Source organism: Dermacentor variabilis, chromosome 10 (assembly GCF_050947875.1).
Source record: "Dermacentor variabilis isolate Ectoservices chromosome 10, ASM5094787v1, whole genome shotgun sequence".
In the NCBI taxonomy this organism is placed as follows: domain Eukaryota; kingdom Metazoa; phylum Arthropoda; class Arachnida; order Ixodida; family Ixodidae; genus Dermacentor; species Dermacentor variabilis.
In genome coordinates this window covers 53,888,787-53,910,922 of record NC_134577.1, presented here as the reverse complement: position 1 = coordinate 53,910,922, position 22,136 = coordinate 53,888,787, and the positions used below count along the sequence as shown (strand labels likewise).

Sequence of the window (22,136 nt, the reverse complement as noted above, 5' to 3'; positions counted from 1 at the left end):
TCACCTTTGAACACCAAATATTTCATGACTTAGTGAATCTTAAGTTGACTACAGCCATTATACAAATTTCTAAACGGACCTCACACGTTTTTCCCTACACATCGCCAATTACGTTATCAGAAAGACCAAATCATGCTGTTCTCATGTGCTTCAAGAAACGCCATTGCGCAGTTTTTTTTATGTAGCCGTCTAATCCACATAGTTTTGCGTTAAAAAAATTAGTGCCATGTGTAGAAGCATGTTTGAGTCATGTGACACATTGTATGTAGCAGTGATATATTGTAATCCAACTCCTAATAGTCTCTATTTTTCTGTGATACTACTTATGTAAACTCACTCTCAGCGCCTCTTTAAAGAGTGTAGTTTATAGAATGGTGTCGCCAATTTATTTGCTCATCGGGTGTTTAGTTTTTACGACGGGTATGATGAATTTTGAAACCATGGTGAAACTTCGGTAGAGAAACAGTTAGAAACAGTGAAGTAACAAAAATAAGGCATGAAGATGAACTAAATTATGACCCCACTGAGCAAAAAGATATTTAGTATTATGTCATACAAGAATTTACAACATATAACGGGGATCCCACTGTCACGCAATAAATTACCAGAATAGTATCGCATGAACCAACGATGCACCAAAAATTCCACACAGACAGGCGCACCGGTATATACTACTGCTGTGGTCTCTCATCTTCTGGGGCCCTGTAATTGTGGTAATCAGTCATGCTACAACTAGTCAAGCAAGGTGTTTCATTGTTGCATTTACCTTATCACACCCCTATAGGCCTTTACACTGTAGGTAAAATACATAACTTCCATTGCAGAAACGGGAACATTATCAGTCAAAACAACTACGCATCCGCTGGAGCAGAACCTTAAACGAAGACATTGCTGACAACGTTGGCCTCCAGACGGCTTTCAAGGTGAGTTTCAGAAACGCCTCACGGCAATATCTGTGCGATATATTTTGCACTTGTGAGATGAGTATGTAAAAATCTAAGTATTAACTAACATCCTAAACTAATTAAACCTGTCATAAAACTATTACATGTGCTCATTTTATTGACAAGTGCTTTAGATGCAGGATATTGTTCCATGCACATAATGGTTTTTCTGCAGGACGCAATTTGGTGAGAGGTTTTTTTGGTCGCGACTTCATTCACAGACGCGACTAGTCGAAGATGTGAGGCAGCGTGAGGTACCATCTGACCAGCGACCAGCAGCGCGAGCAGAGCGACCCGACTGTTGGCATTGCTGCTGGACGCAGGCGCGTCGTCTTCTTCGCAGCCCAATATATGTGTGAATGCATTTCAAGTATAGGCTGTGGTGAAAAATTACCAAGCAATACTACAAAAAAAGTCGCAGTTTCGCCCGCAAGGCGAAGCATCGGCTGCGATAGCAAATTAATAGACAGCCATACGAAGCAATGTTGCGGAGCTACCACTCCGGGATTGGAATGACTCCGGGAGCATTCGACTTTTTTGCGACCCCGGAATGAAATGGAAATGGAATGGCGTCGACGCTTGGAGGAATGGAATAGGAATGGAATTACGTCTTTTTTTGGAAAATGGAGCGCTTTTTTTATACGCGCTGTTATTTTTGTCAAAATATACCGAAGAACCAACGAGGACACGTTCAGACAACAGTAAGTCAGAGCCTCGAATTTAGCAATAAAGCAGTATTTTTTAAATGGCTTGGCTGATTACAAGCACGGTACATTTATAAGCAACGCGCCTACGCGGGCCGTCTCACTTCGTACTCCTGCCCTCCCCAACCCTTTTTCACTATTGTCCCCTTTGTCTAGACACACAGGCGCCTTTGCCCGAAACTGTGTCGACGAAGGTCTGCAGGTCAGCGCAGCACACTGTCGAACAACGCGAACTGTAAACCCCCTCGCTTCATACAGATAGAGATAGAAAGAATAACATGTTGAAAGCATTGGTTCGGGAAGCCAGCCGAAGCAGAAGAGTTCACGCAACTGCGGCCACGGCGGCGCCTGCCCGAGTGTCGACGCGACTATTCGCGCCGAAGAAAACCCATGTTCGCTCTTTTCTAGGGTGCGGGAAGGGGGAGGTCCGGGTGACACCATCGCTACCGCATTGGAACCTGTTGGCACCTAGGGAAGCCCAACGGTTCATTTAGTAGCTCGCTCATACTGTGAATGCAGGGGAGGGAGACAAAGGCGAGGAAAGAAAGCGGGGTTAGCCAGTGTAAGTGCCCACTGGCTGTGTATACTGTGAATGCTTGACAATGCTTCGAAGCACCCACCTCGGCTTTCTGTGCTACGTCCCCTACCTTCCTTTCCAGCCTCCCATTGCTAATAAAAAGCGCTTCCATAACGCAAGCCCCGCGGCTCACGCTCGCAGTCAGTCCGCCAACATGACACATTGGAAACAATTTTTTTGACATCACCTCCGAAGAAAACAAAGCATCTGCACGCTGAAAGCTTTGCACCGAAACTATACATGCTGTAGTCGGAGTTTCATCTAATTTGAATCGGCATCTAAAAAGAAAGCGCGAACGTGAGTACACGTACTAACAGAAAGGGCTAGCAAGCCAGCCGAAGGTACCGTCGGCCTTCACCGCTGGGTGCAGCTCTGTGCCTGCTCATTGAAAGGCTTCTCTTGATGATGCCATAATCAACATGATTTGCACTGACATGGAACCCTTTCGTGTTGTCGAGAGGGAGGGATTCAAACAATTTGTAACGGTAAGTTTGACAATATTATAAGCCGCCTTTCATCAAAGTAACTGCTTTGTATTCGTTCAGATTCAGGTCGCCGTCCCGGGCTACAAGTTGCCATCGTGGGTTCACCTCAGGGAGAAGTTCCTGCCCAGGAAAGGGTCAGTGCTGCAGACCAAAATACCATTGTCTTTGGCGGGAGCGGAGTACGTCTGTATCGCACTAGACTTGTGGACATCGCGATTTAGGGATGGCTTCCTGGCTGTCGAAACAACATTCGCGGATAGCGACTTCACGGCTCACACGTGCCTCTTCAGTTTCACTCGTATGACGGGGAGCCACACAGCTGCTCGGACCCGCTCACAATGATCACGCAGCTTTGCGGCAGTGGAACATCGCTGACAAGGTTAAATATATATTTTCGTATAATTTCCCCTCTGTTAACTGTTTCTATTTCATTTTCCATACCCTTCGCGTGCTGACAGATAACGCTTCATTAATGATAAAGGCATTTGCATTTACTGGGTGGGAGACTGAAGAGGACTATGATGATGACAATTTAGACAACTACCCGGAGGGCTTAACCAAGGCGCTCTTCAGCGATTGTCATCAGTTGGAGCAATTTCGATTGCGCTGCCCCGCCCACAGCATGCAGCTTGCCGTAAACGACGTCATTCGGCAGGTATGCGCTATTAAATAACATATTACTTTCATCTTATGCGCATTGATACGTTGTTCATTTATTACTATTTTCGTGAAGAATTCCTTAGGCCAAGTCTTTTTAAGTAATTTGACATGAATGCATGAGCAATGAATTTATGCATATAATAATTGCAGTTTGAAAAGTAAGGGCAGACAACTGTGCTTATTCCAGTTTCAGTGCTTTAAAGCTTTAATATGCATTTAACCTAGTTCATTTTTAGCCGAATTTTCGAGCGTGCTTCACTATTTCATCTTGGGGATTCGTGGTGCATTTGCTGCCATGGCCGAGGTCACAAACTCTGTTTCCCATCAAATAGTGGCTGCGGATTATTTTTCTGCCGCAAGCCACGCCCCAAGCTTACGCGACTTCAAGGTCTGCTCTCACTACCTCAATCATGCTTAAATACCTCCAAAGACAAACAAATGAGAAAACTGGCACATAACGTAAAAAACGCTCACGATGTCCCGAAGTTATATTTTAAAATATTTGGATTTCGTTCATTCCTTGTTCAAGTTATTTTCGACTTATTGTGTTTGCTGCTCCTTACTATTTTTAAGTTCTTGTGATCTCCCTCGCCTTTTCTATTTAAGTACACTCCCCCCCCGCCCCCCCCATTCGTTCCCCGACCAGGAAAAAGGAAATCCTGTGTACGTCACTCCTACTACAAAACGCTGTGTCTGTAAACACCGTTGCCTGGCATATAAGACCAGTCAGCGAGGCGGCAGTCTGCTGCTATTACGTTTATTTGAATTACGATGTGCATTTTATTATGATAATAGCAGCCGTAGAGCCGTAGCCATGATACTGCGTGCACAACATTTATTCCTACATAACAAGAAGGTGCTTAATATGCATTAATGTGCACTCAATTTATCGTAGGGGTGGAAAAACATCTTTGTCTGTCTGCACTTTTTTGTGTCTAATGCAGTCTTGAAGAGTGTCAGTGTGTCGTCGAGTGCAATGTCGCACGATTACATATGTCATCCCTCTATCTTTTAAAATCTATTGCATTGCGTGTTTGCCGTTGGCGTTATGTGTATTTACAGCGGCAATATTAACTAATTGTCCTTCTCGCTTTATTTTAGGACCAAAATGCCGAGGAAGTCGTACAACGATGCGGCGCCATCGTTGCATCTTCGTATGCATATGCAAGAGCACCGCCGTCACAGAAAAAGTGTTGAATTTGTTCGATCTGCATTTGGAATTTCACAACGCGACGAGGTGGAACTGGCAGCTGCGAATGATAAGAAAGCTCGTTACCACTTTTTCGGGTCATCCAGGCCTTACAGAAACTATGCATGCGTTCAAGAAGGCTAAACTGTCTAAAGATGAACTGATGCTGGCGACAGACTTGATTGAGCTTCTCTCCCGTGCAGAGGAAGCCATGGAGTCGCTGCAGAAAAGGCTCGAGACAGCCGTGCTGTTGCTTCCCGCGTTGCAAAATATCGAACAGGTTTCTTTGCGAAGAAGCGGTTAAAGGCCTGCAGCGTATCCTGGAGAAGCGGTTCGCAAGCACGTGGACTGACTGTTTTTTAATGAGTGTCCTCCTAGACTTACGGTTTAAGTCTTCTTGGTGTTCAGCTGCAACAGCCGAGCAGATGCGTTCTGCTCTACTGGGGAGGGGGTCTCTTCTTTAGGGCAGGACAGCGCCTGCACCGTCGTGGATGCAGACTCTTAATCAGGGCCAACCAGACTGATATTTAAAAACACCAGGCCAAATGAAAATGCCCACTAAGACAATATGCCTGAATCCATTGCAGGGAAAATTTCTCTTTGCCTTGCAGAGGGAACTTGCACAGGCATGGTTTAACCCTTGACCTATCGGAAAGGAAAGGCTAGCCGCTTTTCCTGGCTTTCCTGCCTCCCAAGGGCAGTTTTCACTGTGAATACAACGGCGGCTGACGTGGAACGCGTGTTTTCTACGGCTTCTCTGATAATGGCAGCGAAGCAAAATCGCCTGTGAAGCATCTCTTTCGAGCACCTTATGTTTGTGAAACGCAATACATAGGTGCACGCCAATTGTTTTATCTTACTTTGCTTTGTTTTTAGAACTAACCGTTGCAGTAGCCGTCATTTACATTTGAGGTTTCTGAAAATAAACGCCAAAGCGCCTATTTAGCTGCAAAAATTTGATGAATAAAATTGAAATAGAGCTTCTTTTTGCACCTTGCGCTACTTGCGACCTTTATTGCAGCATTTAAAAATCATGAGGACGTGTAAGAAAAAAAACACATTATGTCATTTTTGGCATTGAGACACTTAAGCTGAAACAATAATAAATAGGTTTAGCTTCTCAGGTATTCGGGTAAACATAAGCGGACAACATGACATAGATGGGTAAGCATAAACGGGGCGTTGAGGCGTTAGGGCGGAGGTGTAAACGGGAGCTACCTGCATGGTGCAGCCACCTGGTGGTGCAGAGTTCAAACAGACAAAAACAGCTAATATTGCAGCAACCAAGTAACTTTTACTTTGCTGCGGGTGCAAACGTTTGACAGCAACACGATTATGTTAGGACCTAAAATTTACACCAGCAGCAAAGTAAACTACACTTTGTTACTGCAATATTAGCTGTTTTTGTCTGTTTGAGCTCTGCGCCACCAGGTGGCGGGAACATGCAGGCCGCGCACGTGCACGCCACCTCCCCCCACTCTTCCTGAGTTTACGCGAATGGCGGACAAGCTAAAGCTATCTTTCAGAACATCACAAGCCGTTAAAACACGCTGACCGTGCAAATAATATAGGTAGTGGGAGTTCTGCTTTTATGGGAATTAGTGGGTTGGTTGTGCTGCACAAGATATGTCACCAAGCTAGTATCCCTCGACCTTGGTAACGTTTCTTGCGAAATTTTGCAGTTATTAACGCCTTGTTGACATCAGTATAGAGGTACTTTTATCGGTAACTCGATAAAACTACCAAGATGCGTTTCCTACGTTGAGTAACTACAGGAATGGAATTGAGCTGCCCGGCCATTCCCGGAGTGGAAATTAGCTAAGTTTTTTTTTTATTCCGTAGAATTGGAAAGAATGGAAATGTGACAAGTTCTAATTCGCAGGAAAGTAATTGGAATCGAATGGGGGCGCCCATTCCGCAACAATGGGCGCCCATTCCGCAACATATAAACATGGAAGAATTGGTTTGCTAACTGAATTAGCAAGCATGGTGTCCGTCCGCACAAGTGAACATCAATATATCGAGTGCAAGTAAACATCAATATATCGCACTCGATGAGCTCGGACACTTGCTGTCAAAGCGCTGGTGTGAGCAAGCGCGGCAGCAGTAGCGAGCGAAGTGACCTTCGTGCCGTCTATCGCTTCAACGCAAGAGCGGCGATAAGACAGCGCGCACAAAGATACGAGCCGTCTGCAGATCCCTTTCAAGATACGGCGCCCGCGATCGCGCGCGGCCATGCAAAGTACGCACTTGTTGGCAGAGTCAAAGCTGCTTGCCTCCCTCCCGCGCTGCCTCTCCGCTTTCCTCCATATATGGTGCGCGAGATTGAGCCACGGTCGTCAGTTCCCCTTGCGGCCGGTCGCAAAATGCACAGTTCCTGAAGGGGCACAACGCCGCCCCTCCTTCCTCCCTCCCATCGCCCCACGGGCTCTCGCGCGACGAAAGACCGCGCGTTTGCTCGCCGCTTTCTTCGTTCGCGCGCGCCAGATTGAGCCGCGATCGTCGGCTACCCTCGCGTGCTTTCACCCGCACATGCAGCATACGACGCGCGGCGGCGGTGTTATCGCCCTTGAATTTTATACGGAAAAACACGGTGACGGCAAAATGTGCCTGCAGTGTCCATGTAACTTCTATCGCAATAAATAGAAGTTAAGCATTTCAGTTCGTGAGCTGAGAGGTACTCAATATATTAACCTTCCAAAATGGCTCAAAACGTTTAGGCTGCACGTTTTGCAACCACTTACACTACGGTGTCTTCCTGCTAGGAATTCGCTTCACATTGTGCAAAAAGCAAAAAAAGAAATCTAACTGTACTTCAATATACCGCGCTTGGTTTTAGGTTAAAGTCAAGCACGACGCAACATGAGCACATGGACAAGCCCACATTGAAACCATTGTTTTTGGGTTGTGGATCCTTTATCCCCATGCAATATAGAAACAATTCGTCTGCGTGTAAAATTATTATTACAAAGCGATATTACACTAACCTACATGTAGCCCATTTTAACCGTTAAGTAGGGAAAGTCATGTGCCTTGCCCATTTCAGGGGACGACCTCACAAGGTCGAGATCTAAATGCGCGTGCACTTGCAGTTCGAGAATATTTAAATGCGAGATATTTGAGGTCTAAGGAGATGAAAATTCCGATTTATATATTGAAAAGTTGCTACTCACAATATACAAGCCCGTACCTAAGTAAGTTTTTATATAAAAAAAAAGAACACACGTGCCTGCGAGTGTGAGAAATAGGTAGAGATACGTAATCATGAGTAAACAGAGTTCTTCATTATGACTTAATTGCGCTTATTGCACAATGCGCACAGTTGCCGTAGTCTTTCATCGGGTCTTGTTTGCATTGAAAAAAAAAAAGCGAGCTGACCAAAACCGTCAAAATCTTCATGCCGCCTGTTCTTGAAATGCTGGCGTTAATCCACAGAAAGCCTTTTACCGCCATTCTCCTCTCCTTGAAATCTTCCTTAGAACGTTCAGTATGGTAGACATTGTAAAAGTGTAGAGGCAAGCTGAAACAAAGCACGGAAACACATAAGTGAGCACGTCTGTACACGGAAGGTAACACTTAATAGGGACAAAGTGAATTATGGAAATGGCCATACATTTTGACGATACGTTTAAATTCATCCTCACACCCTTTCTGCTATTTTCTTTGCCACTGGCTACCGCGCAAGTCAAAGATGGTTGAATGATTAAGCTGCTTAAAATGAAGTGAAATTGCAGCATACTAAGGCTGTAGTATATCGTGGTGAACTTAAAGGGCGCGCGTTTGGTCAACTGCCTAATTATGCCATCTTCCCTTTCATTTCCAGGCATATCGCCGTGTACTTGAAGAAGAATGTGAGGGAATAGACACTCGTCTAAAAGGTCTAGAGAACGTTACCGGATTGCAGCTGTTCTTTATTTCGGAAGCTAGGGTAAGGTGTCTGTGTTTCGATAAACAATAATATTCAATATGAGCGAAAATTTCTGAATTACTTTTACAATGCCTGCTATTGCTATTGTGTTATTTTCACAGGTTCAGTGCAGAATAGCAGATAACGCTACGCTCATTCAACAGCTAAGGTGGGAAAAATTCAGCCCTGCTCCAAACAGGTAAGAAAAAATGTAGGGTCAGCGAAGGTGTATGCGTAGTTTCATGTTTTTATTGTCGTTTCTTTTCCTTCTTTTTCACAGAATTTGCAATAAAAGGAAAATGAGAGCGCAATCATATCTTTTCTCGATATATTTTTGTTGTATTGTGCATGTATATAGCAGTAGTAACTCATCAGTTGAAGTTATTCTAGCGTACACTACCTAATATTTTCAGCATTTCCTTTCGTCAGGACACTATATCAAGAAGCGTAAGCATAGTGTCAGAAGTAATTCATGAACACTTTGGGCACCACGGGGCCCACATTGAATATAAAAAAGCATTCAACAATCCACTCTATTTATTCATGCTGAATGCACATAGCTTTCTTTTACCATTATATATAAATGCAGCAAAGAACCTAGTTGACCTGGGTCTCCAAGGTGACTTCCTGTCGAGAAATTCATTTTGACCCGATTGCTGTTTCTGAGCAATTTTATTTCACCATCACCAGATTCATGATAGGCCGGATTCTGTAAACGGTTCTGTATTAAAGGAATTTAAAGAGCTACTGAAGCACTTGAACTTGTGTTAAATTTGTAGCACTCACCTACTATGGAGGTTTTGCAAAGGCGCAAAACTAAAGAATAAACAAAAGAGAGGCAGTGAGTAAATAAATCAGCCATAATTCTACAAAAAGAAGAAAGAAATGAATTATCAATAAAAAGTACTAAATATAATATTATTGTAATGGCGCCTATCAGTCGCAACAAAATGTCAAACATTGGTATTTTTGTGTAAAATGGACGCTTTTATCTTATGGTGAATGCGACGCTAAACCTTGAAAAAAGGAACACAGTTAAAATTTTTCGAAACTGAATGCCCGGAACACAGTGGGCACAACCGAAAACAAAATAGAAGTGTGCCGAAGGCGCGCACCCTTTCGTAATAGCTATTAGAGAAATTATGCACCTCTCCATCTAGTTGACACAGCACAGTCAAATGTAAGCTACCTTTCGCGTGCTTCACGGGCCTTTGAACAATTTGCCAAGTTTGGCAGTGCGCTAGTTTGCTCCATATTCTTCCTTCTTCTCGATGGGCCCGGGTCGTAGTGCAATATATCGTAATCTTACCTAATCTCTCTGCGATAAACACAGATGCCCTAACAGGGGCCTCCTTCACCCTCATTGTCCCTCGCCTTGACGTGGTGAGGTGAGGATGAGGTAGAGAGAGAAAGGGAAAGAGATTCTTGATTGGGGGTGAAAGGTGGGGCTCAATGTAACGCGGTAACTGTCTCTCAATAGAGGACACCTCAACCGCATTGCACACGGGGGAAGGGAGAGAAAGGAGGGGTGGCAGGAGCAAGCGGATGAGGTTGAAATGTGAGGGTGACAGAGGGTGCGGTGACAATGTGAAGTTAATTGAAATAAAGGCTATTCACAGTGGGGAAGTACAGAAACGTCACCCAGATCGTATGAGTGGTGGGTTCAAAATCTAAAGTTTCGAAGACCACACGCTGGCAGCCTCTCTACCGCAGATGCACGTCGAAGTCAACTTTCAACTGAGTAAAGTCATAAATGGCTGTTGGTGTTAGCTCTAACTAAGCCTCTAACGGCAACTAGATCTGGTGGAGTGACGGCGACTTTCTGGTGTTACTCCGGTTTTATTATTTTTTCACTGGTCATCACCGGTCAGCGCACTCCTTTATCTGAACAACACACTACGGAATTTCTCTTTCTGGCGTTGAATAAACGGCTAAAATTTGTGTTTGAGGATTTTCGGGCCCTGACAGCATTTGTTGACAAAAGAACTAAAGCAAAATTAACATTAAAAAATGTGTCGGTAATATAGCTTGAGCTCATCTAAACTACAGCCGAAACTTGCTTGTTTTATTCTTAAGATCGTGCTTGGCAAGGACAGTCGAACGACTTTGTTTACTGTAAACAGTCAGCTTAGGTGTCTTAGCTCAACTTCCACAACACCAAGCTGTTGCACTGATTATCAAGCATAAGCACAGCAGAATAGTTTAATACAGACTGACACGTAGCTACCCAGTATATATTCATGAATCCTGGCAGTCTCTCTGTTTTCGAATCCCCGTTAACATGCCTGAAACATTCAGCTTGAAAAACATCGCTAGTGACCTATTAGAATATGAAATCACTGAGCACATACATTCGTGTTCCATCTAGTTCGCCATCCATAGGCATATATCGTAAAAAATAATGGTCAGCTTGATGCTGTTAACAAACGTACTTATTGCTAGAAGGTTCGCTTCGGCTTTTCAGTGCATCAGTGTAGACTCATTTAACTACCCCCGACGTGTAGTAAGTACTATTAATGTTTTTTTTAGTCTACCCACTGCCGATATGCAACCATTGTGAAATAAATAGAAGAGTGCAGGCATGCACTCCGGAAAATTCAACATTCATAACATTTTCGCAGCGTTTGTGGCAAGAACCAAACCTCTGAATATTTGTATGCAACGCTTGCGCATGAACGCGACAGCCTTGCAACGAGAAAAACGAAGTTGCCAAGAAGCGCTGCACGAGCTGCGAATCAGCTCGACTGTTTGGCACCTCTGTATACATTGTATAAATACCTTGTTACTTTGCGTAAATGTAATTCCCGTGTCAGTTTGCGGCAACATTATATACAGTGACTCTCTTTTTTCTTTTCGCATTTCTTCTAAGTAATGCACTGCGACGCTTGAGTGACGCATAACGTAAGAAGTGATAGGCTGTAAGCGAAATCTTATTTTTGGACAAAGACGACATGTCGCGTTTATCGGCGTTTGCAACTCTACATGCGGGGTAATTTGCTGCTTTCTTGACAGCATCTTCTGTCTTCACTATTGAACATAGGGTTTAATGTGACTACTACCGGGAATTCTACATAAAAATTGATGTAGTAATGAAAAGACTAAAGACAAGGTGTCCTTGCGGCGCAATTTTTTTTTTTTTGCAGGACAAGCCTAGCTTACTGATTACGCTGAAGGAACTACTCTGTCATGAGCATGACTGGGCAGGCTCTCCTCTGACTCCATGTATCCCGCATGCCGCCTTTCATTAGACAAAAACAGCGAACAGCGAAACATGAAGCATTCTACAGTAAGCCGTAGGACAGAAAGGAGGCTCCCGTCCGAACCGCAAGCATGGGAAGGGCAAACTATAAACACGGTGTTTCAGTGAACACTTTCAAAAATCTTTAAACGTTGTCTGTGGCAGATAGCACAATCTTAGTTTATGAGCTGGTCTACTCGAATGGGCTGACATTACTTGCACGAATAATTAAAATTTATAAAGGAATTATACATAGAAATTCCCTAATTACGTTTTTAACGAATAACCTTATGGCCCATACAGCTTTACTAATTCTAATGGTGGAGCCCGCAAGGCGGATTCACTTGGAACAAATTCTCAATATGATTTGGAGTGAGCTAACAACAGTCGTCGCTGATGCTCCGAGGTGTAGTCAGGAGAAATGTTTGGTTGAGGAGACAAATACCAGCGGCTTCGGCAGCGTCGAGAGATGTGGCCTGTGCGAAAGCAGGTGAAGGAAGTGGGCCTGTCGTCTCGCGATCGCCGTTCAGCCGTATTAATGTAACAAGGTGACAAGCGCTCACCCAATAGCGCCAAAGCTACGAGCTTCGAGAATAAACTTGTGTTTTCAGAGGTGGAAATATTTTCATTGAATATCTGCTGTCGTAGGGCGGACTGAATAAGCGATACTGTAGTCTCGTTGTTGTCGAGCTGCCGAGAATCACGCATGACTGGAGCCATGGGCTCTAATTATGGACGTAATACATGTGTCATGTGCACTTCACGGCCGATGAAACTTTGGAGCATCGTCATAGGAGGAACTATCAGATTTGTTTTGCACGTGAGCGAAGTCGTAAGCGATGCGTCGGCTTTTAGCGTGTTCAAATTGTCGACATGCGCTCCTGCAGAATGGGCTGAACTGTTGCACAATTGTTACGAAAAGGCAAGTAATAGCTTCATCGGCAATGCCCTTGTCGAAATGGCCGATTTTATTCACTGTCTCAGCCAACTTTTTGTGCGAAAAGCCAGCACCTCGTGAATATACTAGACATAAGATTCTGTCTACGTCTGAGCTCGCATTGGAAACTCTCTTTTCTGTGCGAGCTTACGCTTGCTAAGTTTTTCGAATGCGTCGCGCAGATTTGCTTTTCAAACCTTCCAGCTTGCCAGGTAGGCTTTGTGCGTATCATACTACATGCGAGCCATGCCGTGGAGTTAGAACAATACGTTGAAAAGCATAAATGTTGTCTACCACCTATTTCGGTTGCGCACGCACATGCTAGGTGAACCAATCTTTAACATCGACGCCATCTGTGCCGATGAAATCGCTGGGACACCAGGGTGCGAAAGAACAACTGGTGTTGAAGCCTGAGTTGACCAGTAGCGTCATTGTCCTTTGTGGCCATTCTGGTGAAACCTACGTGGCCCCAACTACGGAGATCCAGCACCGCGTCGCACGGAGCCTACTTCTATGGTTCATGAAATATTTCAGTGTATTGGAGCTATGCTGGCGTATTTATGAAGACTGTCGCAGAAAATAAGGCACACACAGTTCATAGGTAACGGTTTTCTCCTTATGTTCGGTGCCCCAGAAGACATAACTAAAATACAATATTATAGAGCAGTCTGTGTTTGAGATTCTGAAGCGAACTGATATCTTGCATATATATATATTTATTTTAGCGTGCGACATGGGCTTTTGTGTACTATAGACCTGTAGAAAAGGCTGTACTCAAATTGGCAGGCACTGAGATAAATAGCAATATACAAATAGAAATGTAAACAGAATAGTTAAAATAAAATATTGTTCCACAATTCGGGCCCCAGAAAAATTAAGACGACATGAGCAAGGATACACCCCATCTTGGAATAGTTTCTCCGAAAAATTACAAGTTTGTAACTTTCAGTCATGTCAAATTCGAACCTAACATTATTCATACCAGCGATCCAATTTAATTTGTCGAAGCACTATGTGGTCTCGTCATGTCTTCCCGATTTGTGTCTTTGAGCAGTCACTCTTCAGAGTCTCTCATGTCTCAAATGATTGCTGAGCAAAAAGGAGGTTTTGCTTGTTCAGATCATCGGTCTTGCTGGGGATGTCTAAGCTTTCCTTCTCGTTTATTAGGGTTCACACTCCACGAAGGTTTGGTTAAGAAGCAGACAACAAAATATATATGGAGAGGAATCCAGTCCTAAAACGCTTTTAAAACCACTGTATTTTGTAATAAATAAAGAAAAAGTAGTAAACTTAGGTAAATGTAGGCCTAATCACCGTAAAAGTAACATATATCCTGATGTAAATGCAGACAGCCAGGATGAATCCATATAGAAGCAAGAGTGTGTAACATGTGACAGGACAGAATCATCGTTTCATGAATAAGCCAATGATATGATTTGTCCTAACTTTTGTTTCACCTTCTGCAGCAACTAAAAAGTAACTTTGGAAAGTGTTCAGAAAATATATCTAATATTTTCGTTTTCTTCATAGACAATCGCTATGTATTCAAATATTCTCGTGCACCGCGCGTCATGTTCTTTGTTCACAGGGATTATTTACGATTCATTTTTCCATTGAGAATCGACTGTAGCTTCAAACTCACAAGAAGATGTCAGCTTCTGTACGCATATCTCGCTATAAATTAGTTTCATATTTAGTATCTGAAGAAGGCTTTCCACGCTATCTTCTTAATTTAATTATCTAAAACATCAAAAAGAGTCTTTCGTAATGCTTACACTTAGAATGTCTGAGACAAGAAGGAAATTGAGGGTTATTTTTCGGAGGGCAGTACGCGCTGCGTAAAACATATTGGCAGTGGCGAAGGAATCAAACCGTAATTTCTTTGTTGCTGTTCTGGTGCGAACAAAAACTGTTTGCTGTTTAAAGGAGGTCCGCCTGCTGTGTCGTGTTTTTCCCTCTTGGATTCTATGTAGATTAATACTTATCAGCTGTAACCTTTCGAGAATACATTAGACGGAAGTAAGCATAAAATAGACAAATAATTGATTGAAACGAATTACGGAGTGCTGCATGTCATATAAAGGAAATTTTTTTCCATGTCAATCTATTGAGAACATTGTTGTCGTCTCGCTTCTTTGGCACCATAATCTGAGCAAAACATCTCAATTCCTTACGAAATTTTGTTCCAGAAATGCTGCAGACACACCAAATCATATTCTAAATTATAAATAATTACCAAATAGCACTTTTCTCTCGTCTATAGAGTTCATTCGCAAACAGGTTTTTTGTTAAATAATTTACCTATCTAATGTGGATGGCCACAGTGATTTACTTTCTTTTTACTGAGCAATTGTGAATATGACCCTTTCATTGAATAAAAAGGCGGATTTCCACCACAGCAAGTGGCACTACTGTTACTGGCTTTAGAAATGTCCATCGCCTGCAAAAGAAGACTGCTTAAGAGGAACCAATATCTTCGAGGGCTCGTACGTAATGCACGTGTACCATGAAGTCAGTTTGTTCGGCTCGGCAGTCACTGTATCAAATACGATCATGTTGCTTTCCCTACACCAAAGGATATATTTCTATTAGCTTTAGGAACAAATTTGTTATTTTGTTCATCCTGACTTTCAAAAAAGATTCATTATTGCGAAAAAAATAGTGCTAATAAGACATCAAGCTTACAGCTCTACAGCTCAGCATTAAAAAAAAATATACATGTTTTAAAACGGCATCTATAAAGACAGTTCTAGCGGACAACAATGATATGTTATACACCAACCTGAAATAGTTTAGTAAACAACTTTTTAGCCATGTAACATCCTGACGTAAGCAATTAAATCAAAATTTTCCGCTCGATAGGCACTAACATATGTTCAAAGAACTCCAATGTCCTTTCTGATGCCGAGTTATAGGTTGTAACCTTTATTCTTTAATGCTTTTCAAGCTTGCCATATTTTGTCATTTTTTTGGAAAACAGTATTATGTCTTAAATCAAAGACTTGTTTTCTGCAAGAGATAAGTTCCTGGTTTCATCGTTATATCCAACGGATTTCATCAAAACCAGTTGAGAGATTGCTTATCGAAAGCGTGTCTGCATCTCCCGTACAATTTAATGTGAATATCCAAGTTGGCCGAGATTGATATCTTCATATACATAAGGTTCATTCGCATGACCGAGGAAATTGCAATTTGATCTTACAAAATACGTACAGCATGATCCTATGTCTCCCGTTGTTGCTGAGTTACCTGTTTAACTACTAAACAATTAACAACACGGGCGAAAGTGAATTCACCGCTACTCTTGTTGGCTTGAAATATTAAGATAATGGTGGCTAAGCGCTTTATTTTGTAAGCCGCAACATTAAATACCGCGAATTTCCTTCATTGAAATAAATAGATTCGCACCAAGCATGTACTTTAAATTGTTGCGTCAACGGCGGCTAGTCAACGCTTTCTGTGTTGCGATGTGTTTGACTCTTTAGTCACACACTGCACGGAGCGCGAGAGCACCGCCCTCGCTTTCGTCTGTTTTTCTTCGCTGTCGCGTGAATGTTGACTAGGTACTGGTTAGATGTGTGTCACGTGATCGCAGACAGTTGCGTCGGCGATGATCTCCGTGTTGTGAACCGAGTTTGTGTTGAGGGCATAACGTAGCTATCAACTAAAAAGGCCTGCAACTTTGTAGCAATCACAGATCTTGCACGTGTACGTAGGTTATGCTGCGCGTTTGTGTATTCTGACTACATATATTGATCAGCCTCTTCAAGGGAATGTTCGACTGAAGTGTTCGTTTTTCTTGCAGTTGTTTTCGGACTCTCTCGTTGCCTACTTCACCACCCAGGCAGTTGTCAGAAGTGTGTACACGCGTTTCCGCTTACCCGGATGTCGCCACCGCTGTTTGTGAGACGTTTCGTTGAAGCACATCATGTTCTAGCGGGGCTATCGCTGCTGCTTAAGCTGTGTAGTTTCTTTATGAAGAAATGGTCACCCCTGTAAATTTTTAAACACAATATAACAAGACTCACGACGGCGGCTCTCCGTGCCCATCCAATTGAAGATTACTTGCCCTGCAGCTATCCGCCTAAATTTATGCGATACATTGATACTCCTCATAACCATTTTTCAATTGTTAGTTGGCAGTCAGTGGCAATAAAAGACGTCATAGTTGTTGAGCGGCTACCCCAAACACCCAGATGCTACTTATTTGGCGTCTACACTGACGTATTATTGTTATTTTTACGCTCTGAATAGCTGCATTAGTGCAACTGCCGTCATAGTTTTGGCATATTGGAACAGCGAATTTCTGGCGCATGCGATAGGTGCAAAATGTTTGAGTTGTACCAAAATGTACTGCGATTTAATAGGCAGAACTTCTCGGAGCAGATTGGCGCAGATGACACAATGATTACTTTCCCAGTTGTCTCGTAAACTTTATGATAGCTTTAGAGACCAAGTAGCAGACTAGAGCGCACAAGCTCCGGTCGACCTCTCTGTCTTTCCTATAAATACATTTTATTCTAATTCTAATTAGAGACCAAGTGACGTCCACAATTTAAAACATGCCCAGTCTGATTATGTTGTCACATCAACAAAATTGGTACATATATGCTAGGATAATGCGAACAATCATTCGCAGAACAATATGTGTGTTGACAGGCTAGTCTGAGTAATTGGTCTTCATATCGCTACAAGAAAACCTTATATTGTTCGCCAGTGAGCCGAAAATGAGGACAAGGCTGCTTCATAGCCTGCGTGGGCTGGTAATGTAAAAAATAACTAAATTAGACCGCTTTCAGAGCTTGCTTTGACTGTTCATGAAATCTTCCAAGTAGCGTACAAACGAAGAAATGCTTACCCTTGCATCAAAAAAAGTTGTAATTTTTTCGTTATTAGTACAGCGATATCGTGTTAAAATGGAACCTGAACACGTACGATTTATCTGCGGTAAATGTGCTGATTCAAGTTATTATAACTTAGTCAGCAAACGAAAAAAAAGTTGCAGCAGAGCTGGTTTTTCCTGGCGTGATCGCTTAAGTGACATACAAGTGAACTTAAAATTACAGTTCCACATCATTATATCAACAAAGTTCTATACTGAGAAATTTTACACGGTACCTAAGACATGTAGAGCAGTCTCATTACCGTTTAATTAAATTGTTTTGTAGACGCAGTGATGTCGTGCGTAAAAATTGCGATCCCTTGTCTTGCAATATCATAAAACGTCTCTGTTATTCATTTTTTAGGGTCAACGTGGCCATGAAAAATTTCGAACAATTTGCTAGGGCCTTCAACTGTTCACCTGGGTCCCCTTTGTATCCGCCCAAAAATGAAACCTGCTCTTTATGGTGAAGAAGAACCAGACGACTTCAGCATGAAACAACTTTTTTTAAAAGTTGAATAAATAAATACTATCGATGTGCAAAGCTTATGGCTTAATGAGCTTTTGCGCCTTCTTGGCACCTTGGCACCAATTCGCTAGAATTCCAGTCATGCACAGTACGTGGAAAAAATGAATACTGGAATAGATTAATGCGGTAGTTACGCTCACGTATCTTTAGAAAATGGAATACTTGTGCGGACGAGTAGGTGAGCTATTTGAAAAATTTGCGGCTTATGAAGACCAGTTTTGTTTTTCGTATATAGTAAAACTGTGACAGCTTTAGGAATTGACTTCTTTCAGAAAACAAGGGCCAGCCGAGCGATTTGACTACATCTGATGAACTTCGGAAATCATAGGCGCACGTCACAAACCGAACTACGCGCTTCTGAACCTGCTCCAACATATCAAAATACTTGATCGCAGAAGGATCGCATTGGTGGCGGTTGAACTCTAAGATTTGGCGCACATTTCTCATATGCAGATTTTCTTGTAATTTTAAAGGTGCTCATCTGAAGTTACGCCGATGAAGGTTCAGTACTCGGCTTGCCCTTGCTGCCGTGTATCAACGTTAGCTTTGCAGGACAAACTATTTCTTGGAAGAGCGCCGAGATATTTATAGTTTCTATTTTGCTAAATGCTCTGGTAAAAAATGTGCAATGATCGCTAGCATATGCACAAACATTTAACCTTTCAGTTAGCAGCCCCTATGACGTCACTAACTGCTAATTCACGGCAAATGAAATCGCGCAAAATGCAGTGCTTACTTAATCAACAAAACTTTTCGATGATCACGCCACCAAATCACAATAATATTTGAGAGTCCGAGTAGCAAAGTAAGGTTATTGTTCAGAAGAAAGCGCTAACAAAGAGGGGACGTAGATAAGCAATCTCCAGTGCCAGTTTTTCTTTCTTATGTCTTTTGTTCACTGGTGCTTTGTTTTAAAGACGGATCTAGAGTACGCTTGCAGAGTTTTCACATCTTTTAAGCTCATGTTCGCTGTATCACCAAAGGTAAGGAAGCTGTTGGCAACTCTACAATCGCTGCGATTCTGGACAAAGGTTACCAACTGTAATATGGACGTAACTAAATAAGACTATCCTCCTCAGAATGTTACTAACTACTGAGTACTAGGCGAGAAGCATCAGATGTATGATAAGTAGCACAAAGTACCTGTCATATGTACAGAAGTACCCATGGAGGAGAACATGAGAATAGCGCACACGGTTAAATGATGTGACAAGCACGCGTAATATGGAGGGTCTGCCATCGCGTCCCATTGCGGCAAGTTCTTCTTTCGCGAACTTTAGTTTTCTTTATGTTATTACTGGTACACTTTAATTAAAACCACAGCAACAATATGTATGTGAAGTACCAAACGGGACAAGAAAAACTAAATATTTATTACACGAATTGTAAAAAAACACAAAGCTGAAGACTACAAAGGTCGCAGACAGTTTTGAAACAATATATCGCACAAGCGGGAAATTGACCCCTATTTAGCTCTGTACTAAAATGCATATATGTCTTACATACACGTACATCGCATACATACTGTATAGTTTCAACGGACAACACCTTAGATGAAATTTTACCCCTGGTCTCGAAGTTGTATAGAATTTAGGGGATAGAAATGAACACTTTTTGAACCGTTGGTGATCGGCCACGGCCCCAACAACTTCCTGGAATAATTCAGTGTCCTCTAAAGCTTTGTCATTTGGAATACGAAATATTATTTTGGAAAAAAGCATTTCCGCAAATTGAATATGTTTAACGTCCTCATCCGCGTTTGAGTTTGCTTAGTGAGTCTTTGAAGAGTGGTCGAAGTAATAAAGAAGCTATCTTTGAAGGAGGTACACTGCTTGTGCACAATTTGCTCAAAAGGAAGACATATAAAGAATTTCGAGACACAGCTTCTAAATCTTCGCATTTTTGTTGATTTCAGCAATGGCTTCCACCGCTTAAATCCTAATATTCTTTGTGCAATGTTAGAGCACTGAGGCGCACATGAGGACGCCATCAATCTAATTAAATCATATCTAGGTTCGCGCTCTCAATACGTGGCCATAAATCATTACTCTTCACAGATTCTGAGAATTTCGAATGGGGTCCTTCAGGCTAGCATTTTGGGGCCAGACCAGTTCAATCTATATATAAATGATATCCCATACATCAATGCCCGTGCAGAATACATTATATACGCAGAAGACAGCAGCCTATTCCCTTCCAATGATACACAACGCTTAGCAGATTCCGTAAACCGCGCGCTCTTATCAATTGAAACATGGTCATCTGTTAAGTCCGTAAAAACGAACAAATAAAAAGTTAAAGTTGTATTCTTTTTTCCTAAAAGAAATCAAGTATTTTACGTGGCCCGCTTCGAGCTAAGAATCTAGTGCTACCTGAAGGAACTGAATAACATTTTTAATACCATACCATACCGTACCATACGATACCATGCTGCCTCTCTTTACACTTCAGTGGCACTGCGATCCAGTACGCGGACACCTACAAATAATTGAAGGCAACTTTCAGCAGTACGGTGACATGGGATGCGCATGTCAATATTTCTTCATCACTTTCTAGAATAATCAGAAATACGATAGGCATTATTTCACCTAGCAATGCAAAGAACACTTTGTATTATGCATTTTTTCCCTTCCTAGATAAGCTATTGTCTCTTTGTCCAGGGCAACTCAACAATGTCTAATGTTCTAATAGTGGAAGCCTTGTGAAAGAAGATGCTCCGCGCGATTGTTAACTGGTCATATGATTCGCCGACTAGGCATGTTTTTGTACATAATATTATTGTGCCTCACAAGAAATTATTTGACTAGACATTTGCATGCATTTATAAAACAAGAATAAGAAAAAATGAATCATTTATTTCTCAAATTCCACTTAGAGGTCGCCACACATCATATGACATCAGAGTGCAGAGTGCTTTTGTATTACCAAAATGTAGAATGAACTAGGGGCATTCTATGCCAGGCTATGTTGTACCAAAATAGTTGAATACCTCATTCCACGACCAACTAAATACTATGTCTTTGTTTGTCATCCGGAAGACCATTATTCAGCAAATTGCGCTATGGTGATGTCAAGCGTTTGTATGTTAACTTAGATGGTATCACTTTGTGTCATAGCTTTACAATTAATTGCATTGCCTATTACTGCGGACTACTACTCGCTCTTGCTCTTGGTAAGTGCATTAAACTTGTGATTTTTTTTGCCTTATGCCTATTTCTGACTTGTTAGTGTGGTTACTGCTGACTTGTTAGTGTGGTGAGGCCCTTCAAGCGGTGTATAATTTCCCTGCCTTTTTCTCACCTTTCCCAGTTAATTCGTATGTGTAAACTGAAATGAAGACTTGACATGACTATCCAGGTGGCAAACGCTACGTATTTGTATGTGCCGTTCTGGTGTATTGCCATATGCAAAATAGAAAAGGGACCCTGTCTATAGTGTGCGCATATATTGACATTTGCGATTCAAGATGTTTTTGTGCTATAGCAAACGGATGCATTTCATCAATTGCAACCTGTTTCATACCTAATTATGTGGAGTGCCATCATTTTGCCATTTCCGTCTATTTGGAAGCGTAGCCAGGGCAACATTCCGTGTTCCACTTCTCGCACGAATAATGTACATACGCACGACCAGTAGCGTTCCTGGTGATCGACTGTATTATGCAAGCACTGGTCTCAGTGGAACTTAAAATAAACCTCAAGTTAAACAAATATTATGCTTTCATTGTGCGCCGACCAACGCTGACGGTTGTCATCCACCGCCGGCTGTCATCTACAATGTCATCCACCGTCGAGGCGCTACGCCGGCAACTCCACTGACAACTGTCATTAAGCGTTACGGACTGGATTGCAAGGGAAGGGAAGCGTAGCAGGGGACGGCAGAAAGTTAGGTGGGTGGATGAGTTTAAGAAGTTTGCAGGGACAACATGGCCACAATAAGTACATGCCCGGGGTAGTTGGAGAAGTATGCGAGAGGCCTTTGCCCTGCAGTGGGCGTAACCAGGCTGATGATGATGATGATGATGATTATGATGATGATGATGATCAGCAAGGTGAGCAGGTGGGATCCGACCATAATGGTGGCC

The 22,136-nt window shown here is 42.4% G+C and overlaps 1 protein-coding gene across 1 annotated transcript in view; it reads left to right on the top strand.

Annotated features, from left to right (window-relative positions):
• LOC142559247 (membrane metallo-endopeptidase-like 1) overlaps positions 1 to 18,036 on the top strand; it is a 170,738-nt gene extending 152,702 nt beyond the window's left edge. Inside the window, exons 7-10 of the mRNA XM_075670875.1 lie at positions 825 to 923; positions 8,383 to 8,487; positions 8,589 to 8,665; positions 17,888 to 18,036. Of these exons, the coding sequence (XP_075526990.1) occupies positions 825 to 923; positions 8,383 to 8,487; positions 8,589 to 8,665; positions 17,888 to 17,993 (387 nt within the window). The 3' untranslated portion in view covers positions 17,994 to 18,036. The remainder of the gene's footprint in view (positions 1 to 824; positions 924 to 8,382; positions 8,488 to 8,588; positions 8,666 to 17,887) is intronic.
• The last annotated feature ends 4,100 nt before the right edge of the window (positions 18,037 to 22,136 follow it).